Consider the following 25216-nt stretch of genomic DNA (forward strand, 5'->3'; position numbering starts at 1 on the left):
CAATTGAATCCAGTGGATGCGTAAAGAGACAGATGCTCTGTCTATGGAATAAACATGCATGCCTCCATGAGTCATATTTGGAAGTCAGAATGGTGGGCCGCAAGGTAAACACCTTTGAGCTATTCAAGTGGGCCCTGATCCTGAAAAGGTTGGGAACCACTGGATAAACTATGGCCTACCTGAAAGCCTGTCGGCCCACAAGTTGCCACAACTGTTAGTAATGAAGTCTAGTTGTCTGAGGTAAGAAACGGTGTTCATAAGATGGCTGCACAGCAAGATACATTTACATGCCCACCAATAATCTAATCTGTAATCATGTTTACAACTTGATTCAGTTAAAAGCATAACTCTGTTAACTCCTAGATATCAGATGACAGTTTTGAGGTGAAATTTAAGGACATGTTTGTTCAATCTGATAACAGTGTAGAGACAAATGCTATTTGAAAAACCCCCCCTCTGGTTCTCAACAGATTTAGAACGCCAATCTACTTCTTGGTCTAACTGCTGTCAGTTTCCCATAGGTTTTAATTAAAGCTCAGATTGGCTGATAGTATGCATAGTTTAATCAGGCACAGTCTGTCAGACAGTAGCAAGTCAGCCAAAGCTCTGCCTCTAAAAATCTTGCAGTCATCTAATTCCTCCTACTGAACCCTGTTACATCAACATTCTTGACAAAGAATATCAAAAGAATTGGGAGAACATTTCAGCACTTTTCATATGATATCCAAGTCTCAAAATCACCCATCTCTATCATTACTGTGACATACATCCATGTAAACCTGTGTAACCGGGGGATATGAAGTTAGTAATCAAACTATTACCTGAATCTGGTTATACAGCTAAACCAGATAGATTCCATGGTCCATGGTCCTTGGCTGTGGAGCAAGTCAGATTGTTGCTAGATTCCTTTAGCACCACTGCATAGTAGTATGACACTGAACAAACAGGATGAACTTGAACATGAAAAGAGCTTGTTTTCTGTGCACAGAAAAGAGTCCCAATGAATGAAGTGAGGGAGAGCCTTGTGTTTTAACCTATCTTTCAGCCTTGATCTTGTAGCGGAGGACGAGGTAGGTAGCCAGACGCAGAATGACAAAGAAGATTCCCAGAACAATAAAATCCATGTAGATTACGCCATCCTCTACATCCAGAAGCTGAAGAACCTCCACAGGCTGTTGGAACCTGCACACCTTGTCCGGCTCCGGACAGTCCAACTCAGTGCGGTTCATCCCATATATGGACAGGATCACTCCTTCAAAGCTATACCTGAATACAATAGACTCTTGTAAGTTTCTTTTAGATTCATAGAGGAAGATATAAAATGGAAAAAAAAAGAAGACAATAAATGCACCAATCAAAAGAAAGGATAGCATTTGGAAACTTGTATGCCACCTTCTGCAAACCTGTACCAATATGCACAGATCCTATTAGTAATGTTGTCTCACTTCTGAGAGACAAGGAGGTCAGACAAGGAGAGAAACTAACCTGACATAGGACACATAGGAGATCCATTGCAGGTAACCGGGGATGGTGTCAAAGTTGACAAAGAATCCAGAGAAGAGAAGAACTGGGATAGCAGTGACGGGACCCACAAAGGTCGCCACCTGTGAGCAGACACAACATATCTGATGTTATCTGTTCTTTATACTAACATATAAGCAATAGGCAACATTTCTATTTTATTTTACGGGAGCACAATCATTTAAAAAGGGGAGTTTACAAGATGGAAAGGGGGGAAAAAAACAATCACTTGGACCAAAATTCTCCACTATGACAGATATGTTTTAATATGAAAATGTGATATCAAAAACTTGCTTATTGTCACATTCAATCGCGTAAGGAAAAATTATTCATCCAAATCCTCTATCATTCCATTTTAACTTGCGTTACACTGTTTAACTTCGTAATTAAGGATGTCAAGAGAAAATATGACAATATCAAGTAGTACATGTATTGAATGTTGAAGTGAACACTTCTACGTGTTCTAGACCAGGCTGATAGTCACATGGAGCACAGTGCAGTACCTGTAGCGAGGTGGAGGCTGCCCCAACCAGCAGCCCCAGGGACTGGGCTACGAGGGCAGTGCAGGTGGAGAGAGCTACGAAGAGCAAGAAGCGGTTAGCTTCAGGAGGCTGCTCACTCATCCAGTACACTATGCTGCAGTACATGATGGGACAGATCACCTGGAAAACACAACGCTCCTTTACTATATTATACAAACGTTTTCAGTTCAAGGCCCAAAAGATACATTTGGCCTAAACTTACACACAATATATCATGAATGAATGGGTTTGCGACAAAGTATAACACTGTAAATATCATGTTCTGTTGTTCTCAGACTGACCTGGAATGGAATATCAGCCATGGTCTTGGCCAGGTAGTAAGCCTTCAGGCTGTACCAGTAGTTGAGATGTTCCCTCAGGAACACAGACATCTCCAGAGGAACTAAGGGTGGATCGAACATGGAATATGGTTTCCAAGATACTTCAATAAATTGCAAGTGGTTTGTTTAATGTATACTGCCGTGCACTTGTCTGTCAGACTCCCTTATCTTCGATAGTCTCATTAGTCTGTGAGAATAGCACTACTACAGTCATCAATATAACAATTTACTGAGTGACTCTGAAAGAGTGCCAGTAGTCTAACTTAGTACCTCCACTCCCCCGCCCCACCACTTTTTATACTTTTTAAAATATTTAACTTTCAAAAAACATAATTGCAGTTATGGCCAAATGTATGACATAGTTGATAGTTAATTAGTTATTGATGTTTTCATGTCAAGCATACACAGTCAAACAGACTAGCCGAGCTCAGTTATGAGAAATCATGCAAAGTGCAGAAAAATAGATGCAAAAAGGAACTTCTTGCATGACAGAAACAGAAGACGCAGATCTTTGGCCACAGTTAGCCAGGCAAACCATGGTGGAGTGCAGCGTGCAACAAAGACATTACACCATAGAGGAACAGTCAAACAGATGAAACATATGGGGCACAGGCAGTGAGAAACGCAATAGGCCATGCAGGCACAAATTATAACGTCGCTGTCCGGCAGAAACCAGCTATGTTTTAGTTTTTTCTTAAATCAATGTTATTGAACACCCTTTATGTCTGTGTGTTGGTTAAAAAAATATTGAACCAATGAAAAGTATTAAAAGGTGCTTCTGACAAAACCAGATAACTCCATTGGACCCTCAAGGCCTCAAACTATTTTATAGAGCAGCTAACTCAACCCTCTCCCGCTCTCTTTATATATTTGACAATATATAAAGTCACACTCACAATAGTGACAATACCAACTTTTATGAGGCAGTATTGATTTGCTTGAAAAATAAAAGGTTTTCTTTGATTTCCTGAAAAATCTATATTTTTCATTTCCTGAAAAATGTCAGTCAGTCAGTCAATTAGTCAAACATGCCTAAAGAAAATCTAATATACCAAAGCAGGTATTGGGTTAACATCAAATGTAGAAGGTGTTCTAATATTAGAAGGATTATTGTATTGTCTGGGTTGAAAAGACTCACAAGTCAGCACAGTTGGCATGAGCGCTCCAAACATGATGAAGAGAGATGAGAAGAAAAGAAAGCCAGTGTTGTTGAAGACCTTGCTGGCATCATTGCCGATGTTCAGGTAAAGCAGTCCTATCAACACACCTATGGAGATGTGTGACATTAGTCTGAGATGTGTCAATACCTGAGAATGTAAAGGAAAAAGACAAGATTACTCATGAGTTAAAGTTACCAGTATTCCAGGACAGGATGGGACTGCACGGGGGTTAACGTAAAATTCATGCATGTGTACGGGTTAAGACCAATTTGTCTCTTTTTTGCCTACTGAGTGGAAAAGAAATACTTTCTGGCCTTGACAGCCCATACATCCAAACAGAAAAATCTGATTGCTTTAAACAACGTGAAACGACATTAAACTCACTTTGCCACTCGATTTTCCATTCACTTTATGCATGCGCATACATACGCTCTATTATTATTATTAGGGCATGCCTCCTACATGCTTGGCATTAAAGCTTGTTTTATGAAGTGATTATTATGAATCCCACAATTGTCCAAGTGATTTAGTCACACCTGATCTCGGCATATTGTTATGAGTGTTCTCTTGAAGAGGATACAGAACTGTGTCCCGGTGCTTGTGGCAAATGTATGTCTCTCTACATGGCCGGAGTCCTGGAGAAATGGAAAGAGGTTAAATTAATGTCAGTCAAAGATTAGAAGAGATAAGTTAAAGATATGATACGACACGACACGACATGACAACACAAAACTGTATTGCTCCCTGAGGGGAACCCTGGTGGTTTGGCAGACAAGCAAGTTATACTGTAGTAGCTAAAGATAAAGTATGATCAAAGAAATAATTAGACCGCCTCCCCTAAGTGAATTCATAACAAGGAAGCCTGATCAGCACTAGGGCAACCGCTAGAGGGGACTGCGAAGTGCCGTACCGGCAAACCGCTTTTGGTTAAAACATTGTTTCAGTTCAGGGCTGTTTCCATCCTTTAAGTACAATCTAAAAAAATGGTTACTCGACAACCAAACCCTGTATTGTCCTACATATTACTTGAATCCTGTATTATTTGAAAGCAATACTGCACCTTATGCACAGTTACTTTAGCTATAAATCCACATCACTCTTAAAAAACACTGCTAAATTATATAGATGCACTTTACACCTTTGTACCTTTGTGTGTGTATGTATGTTTTTAATGCTTTGTTTCCTAATGTAAGGTACTGTTTGCTTGTTTTGTTTTATGTTTTTATGTGGGGACTGCGGATGAGATTTATTTTGCTAAATTCGGTTTATTACTTGCGCAAGCAGAGCGCGCAAGTAATATTTTCGCCCGGTCTGTATGCACCGTCCCAGCCAACCCGCCACTTTTGATGCGTATGCAAATAAAACAGCAAATTGTGCCTGATTTGCTGGGACCAGATTACATTCATGACCATATGTCTTACGTCATCATTGAGAGCTAGTCATACATATACTATGTAATTTGTAAAATAAAATAGCAAATTGTGCCTGATTTGCTGGGACCAGAGTACATGGTGTGTATATGTATAACTAGCTCTCAATGATGATGTAAGAAATATGGTCATGTATGTAATCTGGTCCCAGCAAATCAGGCACAATTTGCTGTTTTATTTGCATACGCATCAAAAGTGGCGGGTTGGCTGGGACGGTTTTTGGCGCAAAGTAACCACAGTATACCACTAATCAACTTACAAATTACATAATACATATGTATGACTAGCTCTCAATGATGATGTAAGAAATATGGTCATGTATGTAATCTGGTCCCAGCAAATCAGGCACAATTTGCTGTTTTATTTGCATACGCATCAAAAGTGGCGGGTTGGCTGGGACGGTTTTGGGCGCAAAGTAACCACAGTATACCGCTAATCAACTTACAAATTACATATACATAACATATGTATGACTAGCTCTCAATGATGACGTAAGAAATATGGTCATGTATGTAATCTGGTCCCAGCAAATTAGGCACAATTTGCTGTTTTATTTTCATACGCATCAGTTACATTGCATTTATTTATTTTTGTCCATTAATATGCATAGTCCTGTCTAAATAAACAAATAAAGTAATGTAAAGACACAGCAGGTACAGTAGTGATAACGATAATACATTAGGTATAGTACTTTTGAAGATGTCATATTTAAAGCAGCAATGAATAATCTATAGAAAATCTACATATCCAGTTATTGTAACGTTAGATACCACAGGTGTTTGTACACACGTCACCTGTACATATCCACGGTGTGTATTGATGAGTGTATTGATGAGGACCCACCTTCGGGCTGTTTATCACACAGACTGAATCGTCTTTCTGCTCGCAGAGCTTCTTCTTCTCATCCAAGCCACACATTCCTCCCTGGACCGCCTCAAACAGCACTGGGTTCATGTCGCCATACTCTCCTGATGCCACCTCGATGACTGAAGAGATGGATACACCACAGATATGAGAAGTGTGTGAGAACACTTTTTTGTTGTCAGCCCTCCTCAACACTCTTTTTGTTGTAATGTAGTGCAGTGTAAAACGATATGAGTCGGTTACCTGAAGCTCAGGGGCTAATAATGAACAATATCCAGTGCATCTTCTTTAGTTTAAACCCCTACTATTTTAGCCCATTTACCTTGCATTACATTAATGTATAGTTGCGAACGCAGTGAGCCACTTACTATGACAGCAAGGGCTGAATGTCTGTGTGTGTGTGTGTGTGTGTGTGTGTGTGTGTCACGCTGTTACACCACCCGCCCGCCACCAGAGGGCGCAGCTGTAGCACACACACACACACACACACACAGGGCGCAGCTGTAGCACACACACACACACACACAACCACACACACACGAGCTGCGTTCGCTTCCCGCGTTTGCGCGTCTTACTTGTCTATAGTGAATACTATTACCATATCATAGTTTTTAGATTTGTATTGCCTTTCTCCTACTACTGTACATTTTCCAGCCCTTAATCTTCCCCAATTTAGTCCCCTCACATAACTTTCAATGGCAAAACATTGTGTGTTGAGATTAATTCTATCAGTCAGATCCTCTCCCAGCTGAACATGCACCCCAATCAACCAGCAGTTGTCACTAGTGCAGCAACAAGGATCCAATCCCATATAGACATTCCCCCCCTGAACACTGGAAACTGTATTTGTTGGGAGTACCCAACCCGTGTTTTATCTCTACACCATTTCAGCATAATATTAAAATCTTAGGCTGCCTATAATGATTGTCAAAGTTTGTCATTGTGTTTTAATGCAGTTGATTTGAAAAGTCTAGAGAAAAGATAGATTTGTATTGACATACTGAAGTCTGCTGGGTTGTGGTATGTAGGACAGTGCAGACCCAGGGTCTTCAGGTAGGGGATGAGGTATGGCACTGAGCCTTTGTAGATGCACTGACCCTGGCTCAGGATGTACAGCTGTGGAAAGACAATAATCAAAGTGAAGAGAAACCTTATTGTCTGTCTGACTAAATAAACAAATGAAAGAGCTTCCAACACATATTCCCACCATATTTACTATACTGTAAATGCATGCATGCACTTCCATTCTGAATTATGCTTAGTTGCACACCAGTGTCATGCACCAAACATAGCATTTTGCTTTTTGAGTATAGCTCAGCCTTTTGGTTAGATTGGCAATGGTTACAGACTTTTACATGGCACATTGACTGAATTTACAGCAGCATTGAGGTGTGTACCTTGTTAAACATCTCAAACAGCCTGGCACTGGGTTGGTGGATGGTGCAGATGATCGTTCTTCCTCCCAGAGCCAGAGATCGCATGAGAGAGACCACTTGACAAGATGATGCGCTATCCAGACCACTGGACGGACGGACGGATGGGCAGACAGACGGACAGACAGACAGACAGACAGACAGACAGACAGACAGACAGATATTTTCTTGTTTAGCCTAATGACCTGACATCTACCTGAGCATTGTTTGTTTGACAGTCATATATGTGTACAAGTCACGAGACTATGTTAAAAACACCTCATGTGAATGAAATAAATAAGTCTTTTGAGTGGAAAATATATAAATGACTTAAATTCAATGCCCAACAAGTAAGATTAAAGGACAGCCACCCCTTCCCGAGCAGTGGCACACCCCACAGCCAACAGTAGTGTTGTAACAAACTTTCTTTTTTCCATCACTGCAATTTATATATATTTTCTAATCTCAGTAACATGAGGCTCACCTGGTGGGCTCGTCAAAGAACATGACTGGAGGGTTGTTAACCAGTTCCAGAGCGATGGCCAGCCGTTTACACTGTCCTCCTGACAGGGATCCGGTGCGGGTATGAGCACAATCCAGGAGCCCCAGAGCAGTCAGAATCTCATCCACCTACAAGGAAAACACATTCATTTGGCTTTTTTATTTTTTGCAAAGGAACGTACATCTTAAAGGACGACTTCGCCAATTTTCAACCAATCTTCATATAATTGGTCCTCACTAAGGCAGATGATAATATGGTACCATTGTCTTCCTGTTGAGGCTTTGAAATACTGATTGCTAAAATCTTGAACAGCAATAGCAAAAGACAAAGACATTTAGCATCATCCATTGACTGCAGAGCAGGTATTATTGCAGTGCTTTCAAAGAAATATACAAACGTACAGTAAATGTCTTAAAGCTCACCAGTTTTTTCTTCACTTCCATCGTTTCATTGAGCTTCAAGTTGGCTGAAACCTGCAGCAATGAAAAATGGTATCATATTACAATCTTGTGTATGAAAGTGTTTTCAGAAACTGCTGCAACCACTAGGTGTCAGTCTTCCCCAAATAATGGCTTCTATCCTGAAGCAAGCAATTGCTCAACTTCAGTACTTCACATAAGGTCACATGAGGTTAGAGTTTGCGCATAGGCTATAGCTGTGTGCTTATAGATTGTCTATGTTTGCAGCACAAAACTATGGCTTATTAATGGGTTGTGCTTCAGTTGAACCTACATTATATCAACTGAACTTCACTGACTGTGATGTGGAGGTAGGGTGACCATATTTTGAAACACCCAAACTGTCTGGGACCCTTAACAGGTCACTTCCGCCCGCCCCGGAAGTCAAGATGTAACTAGTCCAATTAATTAAGCAATATTACACAAGAAGGGATGGCTTAACATCATTAATGGACACCTGCGATGCTGCAGGAACTCGCCCGCAGTTCCAAAAGGCAGCGCAGAAGTGCATTAGCGACATTAAAGCACCCCCTCGTGTGTAATATTGCAATTATACACAGTTACTCTTAAAACTAAGATAATCGCTAATCATATTTTTTTTATGACAGATGTAGCCACAACAACCACAAATGTCCCAAGAAACTCGCTAGCCTATAGCAACCCAGTCTGCTGCGCTCTGGGAGAACAGAGCAGCTGAATTCTTTGTTTTGATTAGGTGTGTCATGCTCGTTTGAAGCACGCCTAGAAGGCTGTTTCAACCAATCAGATTGCTTCCTCGAAACAATGTGGTATAACAACATAGAACGCTTCATCGCGCCGTTGATTAGAAAGGAATAATCCAATCCTTTTAGCACATAAACAGACACAAACAAGTTGATTCTGACAATATATAATAACTAGAACTGCACTCTGTCGAGTGCATACTGTACTTGCTTGTTGCACACTAGTAGGCCATAAATGGCCAACTAGTGCGCAAGCAGAGCGCGCAAGTCCTTTCGACCGCTGTAAACTGTCAAATCTCAGTATCTCTGTGAAGGATACTGTCCCGCCATTTGATGTTTATGCAAGAAAACAGCAAATCTGTGCCTGGTTTGCTGGGACCAAATGACCACAAATGACCATATTTCTTACGTCATTAAGAGCTAGTCATACATATACACACCACGTACTCTGGTCCCAGCAGATCAGGCTATTTTATTTTTACTGATTATGTATATAGTATATGTATGACTAGCTCTAAATGATGACGTAAGAAATATATATAGTATATATATAGTATATAGGCATATACTATATACGTATACATATACTCTATACTCTATACTGTATAAAGTGTGTAGTTGTAAGTTGATTAGCGGTATACTGTGGTTACTTTGCGCCAAAAACCGTGACAGCTGTTCCGCCATTTGATGTTTATGCAAGAAAACAGCTAATCTGTGCCTGGTTTGCTGGGACCAAATGACCACAAATGACCATATTTCTTACGTCATCATTAAGAGCTAGTCATACATATACACACCACGTACTCTGGTCCCAGCAGATCAGGCACAATTTGCTATTTTATTTTTACTGATTATGTATATAGTATACGTATGACTAGCTCTAAATGATGACGTAAGAGATATGGTCATTTGTGGTCATTTGGTCCCAGCAAAACAGGCACAGATTTGATGTTTTTCTGCATAAACATTGAATGGCGGAACAGCTGTCACGACGGAGGAGACCGGGCGAAAACATTACTTGCGCGCTCTGCTTGCGCAAGTAATAATACACTACAAAAACATCCACAGGAGTAGTTTCAAAGTAAAATGTAGGTAGATTTTAGTATTTGAAGATCCGGATCCGCGGATCCAGTCGGTGACTTCTTCCTCCTTCCTTCTTCCAGAGAAAATGCCTAAATCTACATGCCTAACTCTACAGGACGTTTACATTGAACTCTAAGCTAGTACTGACTGCACCTTTCAATGGAACAGAACATGATAAACATCTATGTAAACACTCAAAACAAGGACAAGGTCCCCAGCTAAATGATGGAAGCAAATGGACCATTATAGATTTACGCTCTCAAGAGTTACATTATTGCTAAACATCTGCATTATTTAATTTACATGAACAATTACTATTTACAATTAGAGAATGAAGAAGAATTGTTATTTTGATCAATGTTTGCCTGTTATCTCTCCTAATGGAGACATCAATACAGCATGGAATTGTGTACAAAATCTTATGCAATGATAACAAAATTATTCTAAATTTTGGCTAAATCTCATCAAATGGTGGTCCGTGGCTCAATTGCCAAATAAATAGGGAACCTTGATATGAAAAAGGTTGAAAACCATTGATTTAAGTCGTTAAGAGATATTTGTGGGGGTTGGAGACATACAGCATGAAATAGGGGCAATCCTGGTTAACCTGGGGTTCAGGCCATGTATGTGGACGACGTGGATGAAAGCTTGAGCTCACCATCATGGCCTCCCGTGCAGTGAAGTGTGGTAGCAGCATGTCCTCCTGCATGATGTAACAAGACATCTTCCTGAAGGTCCTAAGGTCTCTGGGCTTCCCGTTCACAAGGACTTGGCCCTTCATTCCTGTTTCCCTGTAGAGAACACACACACGCACGCACACACACACACACACACACACACACACACACACACAAGAATGCTAATTTAAATAAGGGTTTATTTTGGAGTTCTTGTATTAATAAGAGAGCTCAGAAATGAGCAAATGAGCAAATCTATCATGAACGTAAAACAGAAATAATGCATATTAAATATAGCGTGATCACCCCCGAAACTAGGACCCATAACCACTTACGCCAGCATCCATATTCTGGGAAAAAACAGAAGACACTACTAGTATATAGCCCTGAGTGACCCCTCCATCTCAAGGCTGCATGCTCCCCTACAAACAAAGGGAGAGTTGTTTTTTTCACCTTGCGCTCAGGTGTTCAAATGGGGATTAGTGAGCATGAAACATATTTGATTACTATTCTTGTTCTAGGGATCTAGGCAGAGCAGCTGTTATATTTTAAAGTTTCACACAGATTTAGACATAAGATTGTTGGGGAAGAATTTAGATTAAAAAAAAAAAATGGAAGCCAATTGTTGCTATTCGGAATGGAATATGAGCTATCTGATACGTCTTGTTCACATGACAACAGTGATAATGTGCACCGATTTGTGTGAGGTTTGGACAAAATCTGTAGGAGTGGTAGGCAACAATGTGAGATGGTGGCGCTATCTCAGGCCAATTTGACTTCTGGGAGTCTGTGTGCAAAGTTTCAGGCTGATTAGTCCGTGAGATTAGCTGTTTACAGACAGACGGACGGATGTCGGACGAATAGACAGACAGATGGACGGACGGACAAATAGACAGACATCCCTCAAAGTAAACACACATGTATGCATGCATGCATACAGTACACTCACTCATGTGCGCACTCAATCATGCGCAAACACTCGACTCACACAGACACACACACACACACACACACACACACACACACACACACACACACACACACACACACACACTCGAGTTTTAGCTGCGTTTTCCACCGTTTCACCGAAAACGCGTCCAGTCTGCAAGGACCTTTTCATTTTTCGTGCAGACGAAATGAAAGCCTGGGTATTGAGGCTAGCAAGGACCTAACAGGGGCTAGAACTATGTGGCCAGACCTTTCGGTAGGCGGAGATCTCTGATCATCTTGTTACACAACACTAGGCTCAGTGTAACCCTATAACCTTAATCACAACCACACCTAACAACCCTAATCCAATTCAGGTTTTCTAACATACACCTTGCACTGGTCTGTTTCAGCATGGGTATGTCTGTCCGTCCAATATTTTCTGTGTGTGTGTGTGTGTGTGTGTGTGTGTGTGTGTGTGTGTGTGTGTGTGTGTGTGTGTGTGTGTGTGTGTGTGTGTGTGTGTGTGTGTGTGTGTGTGTGATCTGATGTTCTATACTTCTGTAAGATGCCTGTAACGATATCCCAGCTGCATGTCAACTTAATATTTTAATGTCCCTTTATAGTTGCAGTATGACACTCACTGAGTCTACCTACGTGATCGTTTATTGTTCTCTAATTTAGCCTACACAATTATAAAGGACTGAGCTAAACCAAACATGTGTATGGTGCTGAATATTGGTTCCGTTCGCTCCCCTCTCTCTCTCTCTCTCTCTCTCTCTCTCAAATTGCTGTCATTGAGGAGGCTAGATAGATACTATTATAGTGACACCAGACAGCTGACTATGCTTAATGGTTGATCAGAGTGGATGTCGGTGAGACTGTTCATGTTCATAACACTGATAAAAAAAATTGCCGCAGAACGACAAGCGTAGGGGACGATCCTTGATAATTTCATTGTAGATTTATAAGCAACCTAAATCCTACCATTGACTAAAGCCTACTACACTATGGCTTGGCAAGAGTTGGCATTGAACATGAACTTGGATTTTAGACCTGCAATGCTTCTGGGAGGACCGTGGCGTGAGTAATAATGGGCCACAGAACATTATGCCTGAAATGTTGCACAGAAGTATATAATATTGTTAGAGTATATTCTCTCTCTTTCTCTCTGTTGAAAAGCTGGCCGGTAAGCCGGGCCGGGCCGGGTGGCCGGGTCGGGTCGTGTAGTTGTTGGCGTGGCGGGTGGCGGCGGGTTGGGCTACCGTGGCTAATGTAATGTATACGATGTACAGTATACTGTATACATTGTTCTGTGTCATGTGGCATAGAAATGAGCTATGAATAAACCTGCACTGTGAAGTGTGAATAGCCATAATGAACAATGTGAGTCATTCTCTCCACAACATCCTGGCAGGCCGGAAAAGCAGTCGCAAGGATCTGTTCCGTTCGATGCCCTGCAAGATCAAACGCTTTAACAACACTTTTCTCCCAACAGCAATTAGGCTCTTCAACTCCATGTGCAGCCATTAGGCCTATGAACTGGACTAATCCTTCTACCAGTAAGACGCCTGAGGGCACGCATCCGCCTGGGTGACAGCAGACTGCTGGGCGAGCGCTGGCGTTTTGGAATCAGATCTTAATTTTCTGACCTGTTAAGAACTCTAGTTTTTGCTGGCTGCCGGGCACGGCTGCACTAATAACTTTGGGTCAGGCCTGTCAAATGAAGGATCAACATTATGGTCAGAACAGTTCAGCTCCATATATGGAGATCTAAGGGTTTGAAGTTTGAGGTCAGATGTAGAGTTCCTGGCCAATATTGATGACATCAGGGATCTCCATATATGGGCTTAATATTGATGACATATGGATCTCCATCTCTGATGATGTCACGTGCTTCATCCCTGATGATGTCACTTGATGTCACGTGCTTCATCCCTGATGATGTCACGTGATGTCACATGCTCCATCCCTGATAATGTCACATGATGTCACGTGCTCTCTCACCCTGAACAACCAACCAACCAACACACACACACTGACGGGAAATGCACGATTCCATAGTTTACTGCGACATTCGGTCGCAATAAACCAATCAACCTCTGTCTGTCTGTCCCTCCTTCTGTCTGAACGCCTTTTCTCCTCTGGGTTCAGGTATATTGATCTGAAGTTGTACATGCCCATTACATCATACCATGTGCAGACACTGAGGTATTATATTTTTCACTTTCCCACAATGTAAGCTGCTTATTAACGTTTTTATGTCAACCCCGGAGAATCGGTCGCCATGGTTACACCCCGCAAGCTATGGGACGATCAGGGTTTACTGCTGCTGGCCACGCAGCAGGACACTCGATGCGCTACTTGACTGGTGTGTGCGTGCGTGCGTGCGTGCGTGCGTGCGTGCGTGCGTGCGTGTGTGCATGCGTGCGTGTGTGTAATTGTGTATATTTGTTTAAACAAGAATTAAATATTAATGAAAACGTCCATAACCAGTTGACATCATCATGGTTTACAAACTATTACATGACATGAATATGAAAGCCAAGTTACAATACACGTTGCCCTGTGTCTGGCCGGAACAACAAGACTTCATCATGGTGAACCAGCAGAGATCTTAGCTCTTACCTGTACCCAGCCAGTATGTTCATCAAGGTGGACTTCCCTGCCCCAGAAGGGCCCATGATTCCAACAAGCTCCCTGTTGCAGAACTTTCCAGAAAGACACTTCAGCAAGGCTTTGTAACCTGAAATCATAATCATATAATAATTTTAAACTCCAAAAGTGAGACACAGCAGGAGCTATGCATCATTGTCGAAACAATTCACACTTCAATTTAGCATTTAGCACATGCTCTCCAGACTTACAGTGCAAGATCATGAACTCTAGTCAACCAGCAGGGCAAGTGGTAAAGTAAATAGAGTAACAGATTAGAGTACATACTGTACAATGGATCGAGCTCCAAAAGTTTAAAATGTATTCTCCACCATAGTATGTGACGTTTCAAGCAAAAATAGATCTTCCTCAGACAATGAAAATAGCAAAATATCGTTTCTGTCGGGTTGCTGGCAGCATTTCTAACTTATTTTGTAAATTAATGACCAAGTGCAATATTGATCATACTACAGCGTAACACGAGAGCATCAAAAATTGCAGATCCACAAGCTCAAAACGTGGCACGAAGTAACGCATTTCGAGGTTGTAGATCTGCTACTTTTGCTACTTTTGAATTTTAATCCTGAAAAGTGACAGTCTTGAGGTTTCCACCCAACAAGGCAGTATACTGTACATGCTGTGCTGAGTCAGCTGAGCAGTGACCTAGCTGGCACCAATGACACCATCAATGAACTAATTTGCCTATGATGATTTGACAATATTCTATACCAGTATTTAAAGCACAAAACCCCATATACCATCCATAAAATTAATACAAAATGTCTCATGTTTATGCAAATATAAAGTGACAAAGTGAGTGTGGACTATATTAAATGAATTATTAAATTAAACCCTGACTTCCCATCGCAGACACTAACCACAAAGCCACAGCTGAGCTGATTGTTCCCGAGTAGGCTGATAATAATGTCTCACAGGCCACTCATGTGTCACAAATTACAATCCACTTGTGGTGAAACGTCTGGACAGCACTATTGTATGAAAGCAGGCATCATCACTTCCATTTTAAAAACATTTTAAAGCATGTTTATTTTCTTTCTCCCAACCATTTACTGCGTCAATACTGATATACGGTACTGTGTGAAACCTTAGCTTAAGTCGTGTCCTGAAGGGATATTGTCTGTATCGATGATTCGATAGACTGGGGTGTTGATGCTTTCAGACATAGCTTGTTGACAAGCATCATGCACACCAGGCTCTGACTTGCCCTGTGCACTTTGTTGCTGTTACGCTCAGTAAGAAGATGACTTTAAAGTGTGCTGGTGTAACACTGTGACAACTGACAGGCATGATGTAAATCTCTCACCATGCAATCTCACACTGTTCATCATCATCATCAACAATCCAATTCACTTTCTCCTTCTTGAAAGAAACAGAGAATGCAACAGTGCAGAGAGAGTTGCAACACAGACAACTAAAGTTCGGAAGGAAGAGAACCATGTCTGTCAAGATTACTCCTCCCCACGCAGCAATCACGGGTTCTATTTAAACCCAAATCCAAATACCCAGAAGCTTAATTACTTGACAAGCTTTTGGCAAACAGCATAAAGGCCAAAGATCTCAAGTGAAGAATGACCTGATTGGACATAATATCTAAAACGGTTCGTTTTCACAGGGTTACAGACGAAGAGCAGTTCAGATCAGGACGCAGGACGGTTTGTATGATACAGTGTTAGATTAGATTAGAACTATGATTAGACCAAGGAACATCGGAAACATTCTAAGACAATCCCTCTTTTTAAGAAGGGAAATAGGTCTGACCCCGGAAACTACAAACCCATCTCCATACTCAGTGTCACTTCCAAGGTACTGGAAAAAGTAATCCACAAACAACTTTATGGGCACATCAGTGACTACAAACTACTGTATTATACTTTTTTTTAACAAACATTTAGCCTTAGGCCTAAACTCTTCCAGCTTAAATCGGTTAATCTCATATCTTTCGGATAGGGAACAAATCACAGACTTTCAAGCCATGCAGGCCATCTCTCAAAGGCTCTGCCTGCGTCTTGTGGCGTCCCGCAAGCTAGTGTCTTAGCCCTGCTGTTGTTTTAAAATTTTATAAACGAATTCCAAGCTGCTTGTTCTGTTAATTTGTTCCTGTATGCGGACCACTCAGACATCCTAGATTGTCAATGAATTCAACACTGCATTATTCTAAGCCAGGAAAGTGCACTTTCTTAATTCAGCTAGTCTTCGTTTATTGGAAAACTCACTGGTTTTATATTGTTTCGATTCTGCAATTGGCTCATGGTATGGTGATTAACTAACAAAAGCCCTAAAAGAGAAGTTGCAGGTTTCTCAAAATAAGCTGGTCAGGGTTGTCTTGGGGCTGTCTGCGAGGGACCACGTTGGAAAACAGCATTTCCAGCACTTGGTTTGGCTGAATTTGGCTTCCTCTGGCAGCCAGGTCAGTTCAACTACAGCTGAACCTGGTACGCAAAATCTACACCAACAGCTCCCCATGTGTACCTTTGCAGCTTTTTCAGAAGCATAGTAAAGTTCACTCCCACCTAACCAGAGCCAGCATTGCAGATCTGACCATGCAGTAAGCTGGAACTTGCTACTCCCAATGATAAAGAGCATCAGCAGCCATCTCCTTTTAAAAGGACTAAGTGTTTTATTTATTGCTGTATTTTGATGTAATGTATTGTTTGTCTCAGATCAAGGACCACAATGGAAATGTGTTTGTATCCTTGATGTTTCTCTGATGAACATGCAACATGTGTTTTTCTTGTATGACATCTAAGAAAATCAAATCAGATCAGATCCAATTCAACGCCATGTGGAATTTTAAATGTGGGCCCTAATTTTGTATTGGCCCTTGCATTAAACCTGTGACTAATGTTTAATCAATGCTTATGTATTGATGAACTAAACTGTCTCATGCTGCACTGCAAGAAATTGTACCAGACCCCCATCTGAGAATTGAAGTGCTCCTCTTCAATTAAATGAAACAGTTCATTATTTTCATGATATCTACTTTATAAGAGCTTGGCGAGTACATCATTACCTATAAAAATGCGAGATCGTTACAGAGTTAATCAGAAGTTACTGTTTCAATACAACGTTTTCTTTGTTTTAAATGCAAGACCATTGACCAATAAGGCCCTGCTTCTTGTACGATTGCTGAGTTTGTGAAAGTACAAAGTGTTCCTCCCATCAGCTCCCTGTACTGATGAAAGCAGCAGATAGCCAAGGAAAGAACAACACTACATTATGCAGGGTGTTATCTCTTCTTAGGACCAAGTCAAACGCCTGTTTGACTTGGAACAGTTTAAGGAACTGCCAATGATTATATTGTGCATAAAAGATGAACACTTCAGCTGGATAATCGGACAGTGGACACATGCATGGTAACAATTGCTTTTGTAATTATTCTGTCCTTGCTTATGTTCTGGGGAATTTCAATAGAAGCAGTTACTCTGTACCCAGAGAGACACAGAGGCAGTGATGTCAGACTTCAGTGCTCTATTGTTTTCGCATATAGACGCTCAACAAAGCCAGATAGACAGCGATTCGAACCCCTGGACCTGTGGTGGGCAGGTATGGTACATTACCCCCAAATCACTAGGTGATTTATATATCAATACCCATATTATCTATCTATAAATGCACCAAGTCTCTGCGTACGTGTGTATACGTACATCTGTAATCCACGTAACTTCAAATTTGGCACACGCGTTCCACACCACCACAGGGAATGCAGTGTTCCACACCACCACAGGCACACGCGTTCCACACCACCACAGGCACACGCGTTCCACACCACCACAGGCACACGCGTTCCACACCACCACAGGGAGTGCAGTGTTCCACACCACCACGGGGAGTGCAGTGTTCCACACCACCACAGGGAGTGCAGTGTTCCACACCACCACAGGGAGTGCAGTGTTCCACACCACCACAGGGAGTGCAGTGTTCCACACCACCACAGGGAGTGCAGTGTTCCACACCACCACAGGGAGTGCAGTGCCCGGTGTCCAGTCCGTCAGATACACAGCCCAAATTAGCCAACCACACCTGATCACCCTAGATCTCCATATATGGAGCTGGCCTGTTCTGACATCACAATGTTGTTCTGACATCTGCATAGACTCCATATTTGGACATGACTAACAAAGTCCATATATGGGCAGAAAAGGGACACAGACATAATGGGTGGGGAATCCATTTCCAACTTGCATTGTTCCAAGTAGGCCAGTGCCCAATGGGCACCGCTCTAGTCCACCTAATACACAGTAGGCGTATGTTGCAAAGTGATGCAGACTTGTCCTGTACTACAATATGATGACAGTATAAAGATACTGAAAAGTGCACCACTGGATTATAAAGTGTCCATATTTCAAGGTACAGTATTACGTGCAGGGGATAGGCACAGACCTATTCATTGAGCAGTTCACCTATAATACGTTTGGGCTGTATTTTATTCCTTTTCCTTTTCCTTTCATTTTTCTCTCATTCAGTTCAAATGCTCCTGTTTGGTCTGCTGCCTTGAGATGAAGAGTTTTTTTAGATTACATAAAGTGTGATGTGATGTTTAATAAGCTGCTTGGTACTGGTCCCATATCACCTTTTATACACAAACAACCATAGAGTGACATTCTCAACATTCAACCTCCAAACGCCAATATTTCCACAAAGCACTTCAATACAATTCACAATATCAGCGTGCATGTGCGCATAACTATGGGTTACCTTTCTTCTTCCAGCAAGGTCCCTCTCTGATGGTATAGGAGAGATCGGTGAACTCCAGGTCCACGGCTGAGCGCTTGGGAAGGTGGGAGAAACGCTGAGCCTCTGTGATGTGGTTCTCCACCTTCTTTAAATGACCTCCCCCGTTAGACAGAAGAGCCTCCTCCATGGGGATAACCACAGACTCCGCATCAGGTGTCTGATCAGCCATGCCAACTGTTAGGAGGGAATGAATGCATGGTATGGTCACATCATTGTATATCTCTCTGCTAAAAAATAAGGCACGCTGATCTGTAACTTAATTTGTTAATGTAGTCTCTGTGGAACTTTAGAATCATTTTATTGGCCTAGCTAGTACATTTGCATATTTCACTCCTTAGAACAGAAAGACAGATACTAGCAGACTCATTTATGGCCTGGGTACCTGAGGGCATAATCACCATGCCATGCAGGTCAAATGTAAAATGCTAATGTTTAAGGGATAGAAAAGGGAGGCTCCAGTTAGTGTTTTATAGTGCAGATATACAGTATAATGGGGGCTGTGGTTGGGGGTTCGTGCATGCATATGTGCATGCGTCTGTCACGGTGTCATGCACAGTATGACCACTCCAGTCAAAGCTGTCATAAACCACACATGGAATCAACAAGGTCTGGTAGGTCCAACAAGTTGAGAAGTCTAGCAGTGAAAGAGGTGATATGTGACTTTGATGAGAACTTGTATTAATGCTTCCTGGGAAATCTTTTTTATTGGGCCACATCAGACAGAATCTACTCCCATTGTCCTGGCAGGACACTAAGCAGCAAAACTATGTGATCTATTCTATCCTGTGATCGTGAGGTGATTATTGGCTTGTTATAATGCCTGAAATGGAGATATGTCTGATCCACTTTGTTTTTCACAGACAGACGACCACACAAAAAACCAAGGTTCCCAAGTCTGTATAGGTGGTACAGTAATTTTCCCTTTTGGAGACAGAAGGCTCATTTAATTACTCATGCGGTTTTAATCTCCCCCCGGAGGGATTAAAGTCAACTTTATTTTCCAGCCTTGATCTACTGGACCAGGAGGGTCCAAGCTGCAGTCCCAGGTCCGCTACCAAGCACCAAGCTGAGACAATGTATGGGAATAGATTGCTCTTCACTTGTTCTCTGTATCACAGCTCCACATCACACCAAGGCACATTCCTCTATGGCCAGGGGACGGGGAAGAAGTCAGAGAGAAAGGTCTGAACACGTTATGTATTCTAAGAAAGAGTCATCGGGACAAGAGGCTGAGAAGCACTCTCTCTCACGCAGGACAGAGAGAACTCACTGACCTGGCATCATACCACTTCAGATTACTTATTAGTAATACGCGTCTTACAGTAACATCTGATTCCAAGAATTTCAGGCCACAAGTACAGTAGGATTACAAGTCAATTAGCATCAAGCAGCAGGATTGAAACGGCAAAGAGGGGTTATAAAGGTAATTCAACTTCACTGCAGACCTGTGGATGAAACCTTTTTATGCCAGTTGTCAATGGTTTAAATTAAATATCATTCTAGCAAATATCCAGCCTCAAATTACATTCACAATATTACAGAAATCTCTTTCATCAAGGCTTTGTAGACACTGCGAGAGTAGCCTACTGTACTCAAAGCATGTACCCTGCTATCGAACTGGGATACACCTCACTGAACAGCTCACTGCCTCAGCATTCACATAAAATACATGAGAATATCATATATTTCACATGATGTATATTTGAACATTAAAATAAATCAGACCCGTGTGAACTGAGTGGTGCAACTCTGGATGAGCAGGACATGTGCAGAATTTTGTACAAAATGGGCCACTCCTGAAAACTTTGGAAGGCAATCTTAGCCAATCAGTGTAGAATCTGAGAAATCCAACACTCGTTTTGATCACATGACTACAGAGATCATGTGTACCGATTTGCGTGAGATTTGGATGAAATCTGTGCGACTAACATAAACAATGTGTTTTCCAGAAATCGGCCTCATGGTGGCGCTATAACCGGCAGATGTGGAGGGATGCAGGGAAAATGTTTTTCCATGGCCTCTAGGGAGTGCCCATACATAAGTTGTATAAAGATGATGCAGTTATAGCTAAAAACAGGAATTGGCCTGTTATAGCGCCACCGTGAGGCTGATGTGGAAAGATATTAGTGGCATGTCATCCTCGGCCTAGTGGAAATGTGTGTGCATAATTTCACGGAAATTGCACACTGCGTTTGTGATTTGTGGCATTTTGTTCGAAACGGACCAATCATGTGAGCTTTGGAAGCCAATCTTAGCCAATCAGGATGGAAGATGGGAAATGGTGCAGATTCGTGTTCACTGTATTGTAAATTGGTAAATTATTGTTTAGAATACCATATATGGAGGAAGTTAATCCTTTAGTTGAGGTGATAAGAGTGCAAAACATGTGATCCTCCAGGGGGGATTTTTCCGGAATATTGGGAAATCTATAGATTTTGCTTGAATCCAATGTCTAATTTGAAGATATTTAAAGAGGTCATGGTTACGTAAATTAAACTTGGCTGATAATTGTTGAAAGTTTGATACTACATTGTTGCTGTATAAATCAGAGCATACCTATTTACACGCACCTCGACAGTGGGTGCAGGGCCAATCTGAAGGAACTTGATAAAAAGTGATGAAATGTTTGCATCTGTATAGGCCTACTGACCTGACGAAGATCTGTGAAGATCGAAACGTTGTCGATTCAATAAAGTAATTCTTTACCAAAAGAATGGTGTGCGGGCCCTACCTCCTTCCATAATTGCTGTATAAATCACCCACAGTCCTGATTCCATTATTAACCCATCTCTGCAATACACCATCAGCTATGGGATAAGGAATATTAGGGTTTTCCCATAATGGAGTCTTTCTCATTAGAGATGTATCTATCCCCAATAATTTATGAGATTCCTGCCATGCTTCAAAAGTGCTCAAGATAATAGGATTTTTAGTAAGCAAAGAGAGGTTCTTCTTCGTATCCCAAAAAAGGTACGATTTTCAGGGGAGTTAGGCCCAGGTCTAGTTGTTCTATACGTAGCCACCTAACCTCACCAATCTCAGGGTGCAACCATATCCATAATGGTGCAGATTCGTGTTGATCACATGACTATGGAGATAGTGTATACCGAATTGTGTGATGTATGGATAAAATGTACGAGTAATCTACAGAAATGTGTTTTGCCTAAATCGGCCTGATGGTGGCGCTATAACAGGTCATTGAGGAATATTTGGGGCAGAGGTTCATCGTTGGCATCCAGGGAGTGTGTGTGCAAAGTTTGGCATGGATGGGGCCAACGGTCCCGTTGATTAGCTGGTAACGGACGGACGGAAGGAAGGACGGACACACGCACACGCACACGCACACGCACACACACACGGACGGAGTGCAAAACATACTCTCTCCCCATGCCTTCGGCCTGGTGGAGACAATGTGATAATTAAAGTCCCTAACAATGAGTTAGTCAAACAAGGAACTCTCAAAGCAATTATCTCTAAATGATATGTAAACTCCAATACCACTGGGAGATTTGGAGAGTGAAAAAGTACAAACACACACAAAGCCATCCTCATCGTTAGTCAAACAGCTGCATAGTGATAACATCACAAACCAGGCACTTTTGTCTAGACTGTTAATGTGAACCGTATTGACTGATCGTCATGATTATAATGATCACTCAAATGTGTATATAATGTTTCTCTTCCTAACCCCCCCCCCCCCGCGCCTCTTCTATTCTCTTTCTGAAAATGAAATTGTTGAGCACTTTGAAATTGTCCTCACTCAAACGCCAAACCACAAGCATCATATATGCTCACAAGCATCATGTGATCATCACAACTGAATACACATGATAATACCCAGTCCACCACCTGAGAATGATGCAGTTTAAACAAAGTTACCTGCATTGCAGACTCGATTCAAATAAGTAGCCTACATTTAAATCCAAGCGCTGCAAAACATGATTAACCATGTTCCTCTGCACAGATCTATCTATGGCCTGAGGCCAAACTAAATTGCCGATTGTAGGCACAAGTGAAGCCGTTCACAAAACAAACCAAAGAACAGGGATTGTAGATCAGAGATAGATACATTATTTGCGTGGAAGGTGTTAATATCTTCAGGAAGGGGACCGTCGCTTAAAGGTGCAGTATGTGGTTTTCTTTAGTTAAAATAAGTGTTAAATACCTCTATATTCTATAGTGTTTGTTCAGTAACAGGGGTTTTGCCATCTCTCCCGCTCATTAGAAAACAGAAAGGAATTCCATTTTATCCAATCAGGAGAGAGAACTCATAGGATAATAGGATACAGGATAAACAAGTGACATTGGAAGTGATGGCACAAAACATTTGCAGACAAAATTGAACCTCAAACATATTAATATAAAATTTAAACTGATAAATGGGTACTCTCTCCTGACTAGCTGAAATTGGCAACCCACCTGAAAATGTATTTTCTGTTTGTTGAAGAAATGGGGAGGAGGAGACCCCTGTGACAATCCTTATTGTGGGAAAGGCTTTCACAGAAAATAGCAGATCAACAAGCATGAAACACGTCGTTTTCAACCCAAAACAGAAAATACACTCGTATTGAGCCCTGAGGGACTCCAGTTACCAGGGCGTTTAAGTGGTTAAATAGCACATAAACACAGTTTTGTCTGTAACCATCAGGGCATCTTGAGAGTTTAGACTCACTTTTGGGTCCTGACTCAATGTTTCAGTCACGCTGCTCAGACAGCAAGGTCTGACTTCTTAAACTTTACATAACTCGGGATCTGCTCTGTAAATTACATTCCCACCAGATCAAACCCCAACAAAGTAGGTTAACACGCTAGTCTCCAATGACATGTAACAATAAGACCTAATACTTACTGTACTGAAGCAGAGGAGGAAAAAAAAACCTCAAAGCGCACACACAACCTTAGACCTACAGAACTGCTATTACCAGGCAGAGGGTGAATTTCACAATACTTTAATGAGCCACATGAAAGAATAGAAGTGAACAAATACAAGATAACTAAGCATTAAGTTTGCAAAAGTATTAATAAAATAAAATGTATTAGTTATTTTTCATAAGAAGTATTTTGAGAAGAGCCAGAGCAATTGTGCAATTTCTGACGAGTCTTGTGTTTTAGGAACCATTGTAGGAGTCAAACATATCTGCTGTATATAAATGTTGTACACTGAATGAGAACAATGAAACTAATTGTTCAAGAGTGATTAGAAATGGGTTCTAACATGTAAAACGAGGAATGGGCCCAGTTTTAGTTCCCAGTAAAGTGCCCATCCCTCTCTTTAACAATAGTGAACCAACTAAATATCCTATGGCTTTCCTGGAGCGGCCCATGCTTCAGAAAACAACAGTGAATCTGTTTACAGATTTATTTCACCATGTCACAACATTCACTCTACTTTAGAGAATTCATAAGTTGACTGTCATAAAATTGACTGAAATCAATAATCACAATAGCCTGATCAAATTAGCAGGCAAGGCTATTTATAGTTTTGAAGGGAAAAAGTTGAAGAAACTTACCCAAAACTGAACTTGCTGTCAGTATGGAATGTATTTGGTCTCTTGTCCTGTCTTAAGAACACAGCCATTATAATTCATTCATAGTGTTTTGAAATTGTCAGATTTAGATTTACATTTAATAAACAAATTATCTAGCCCATCTATAGCCTAACTTTCATAAAAAAATCAAATCAGCATTGTATTTTGTTTTAATATTAAATAATAAACTCCAGTTCAATACATTCATCCCTATGGACTAAATTGGACAGGAATGGCAGTAGCTTGCAGTGCACACAATGCACAGTCACGCAACACATAAATATATGTAGACTGTATCATTCATTGCTTCCATTGACAGTCAGAAATATAGTTTTAGCTAGCAGTCCTATACAGAAATAGCTACAGAGCCTATAAACAGCTCTATATTTTGGTGAAGAAAAACCTAAGAGGCTATTTAACTTTCCGGGTGCCACCACCTCCTCCCAGAAGATAATTAATATTAATGTTGTGATCTTACATTTGATTTGTAGCTCTCCAATAAGTTGCGCGGTCCCTCGGAGGCAACAGTCGAGACGTTATCCTGACATGTAAAGTGCAACACGCACCAGGCAGGTCCTTGTCTTGAAAACTGCACAGCATCCACTGAGCAACATCGCATCGGACAGGGCGTAACGTAACAGGGGGCTGCTTATCTTGCTA

General features: G+C 41.4%; 1 protein-coding gene across 5 annotated transcripts; it reads right to left on the minus strand.

Annotated features, from left to right (window-relative positions):
- Positions 1–376: 376 nt before the first annotated feature.
- LOC310864382 (ATP-binding cassette sub-family G member 4-like) lies at positions 377–25216 on the minus strand. Of its 5 annotated transcripts, none has more exons than XM_083773064.1 (17): positions 25035–25216; positions 24539–24585; positions 23448–23522; positions 18990–19202; positions 14247–14364; positions 10673–10805; positions 8174–8224; positions 7734–7879; positions 7235–7358; positions 6839–6953; positions 5817–5959; positions 4080–4178; positions 3522–3690; positions 2345–2445; positions 2025–2183; positions 1486–1604; positions 377–1266 (listed from the first exon to the last, which is right to left on the minus strand). In XM_083773064.1, the coding sequence occupies exons 1-17, from the start codon at positions 25154–25156 to the stop codon at positions 1035–1037; spliced, it is 2166 nt and encodes a 721-aa protein (XP_083629190.1). In that variant the 5' UTR covers positions 25157–25216; the 3' UTR covers positions 377–1034. The 5 variants fall into 5 exon arrangements, with proteins under 5 accessions (XP_083629190.1, XP_083629193.1, XP_083629191.1 ...); XM_083773067.1 differs by having other exon boundaries at positions 24539–24589; XM_083773065.1 differs by lacking the exon at positions 23448–23522.

This window comes from Protomyctophum parallelum (genome assembly GCF_964188405.1).
Source record: "Protomyctophum parallelum genome assembly, chromosome: 9".
Taxonomy (NCBI): Eukaryota; Metazoa; Chordata; class Actinopteri; order Myctophiformes; family Myctophidae; genus Protomyctophum; species Protomyctophum parallelum.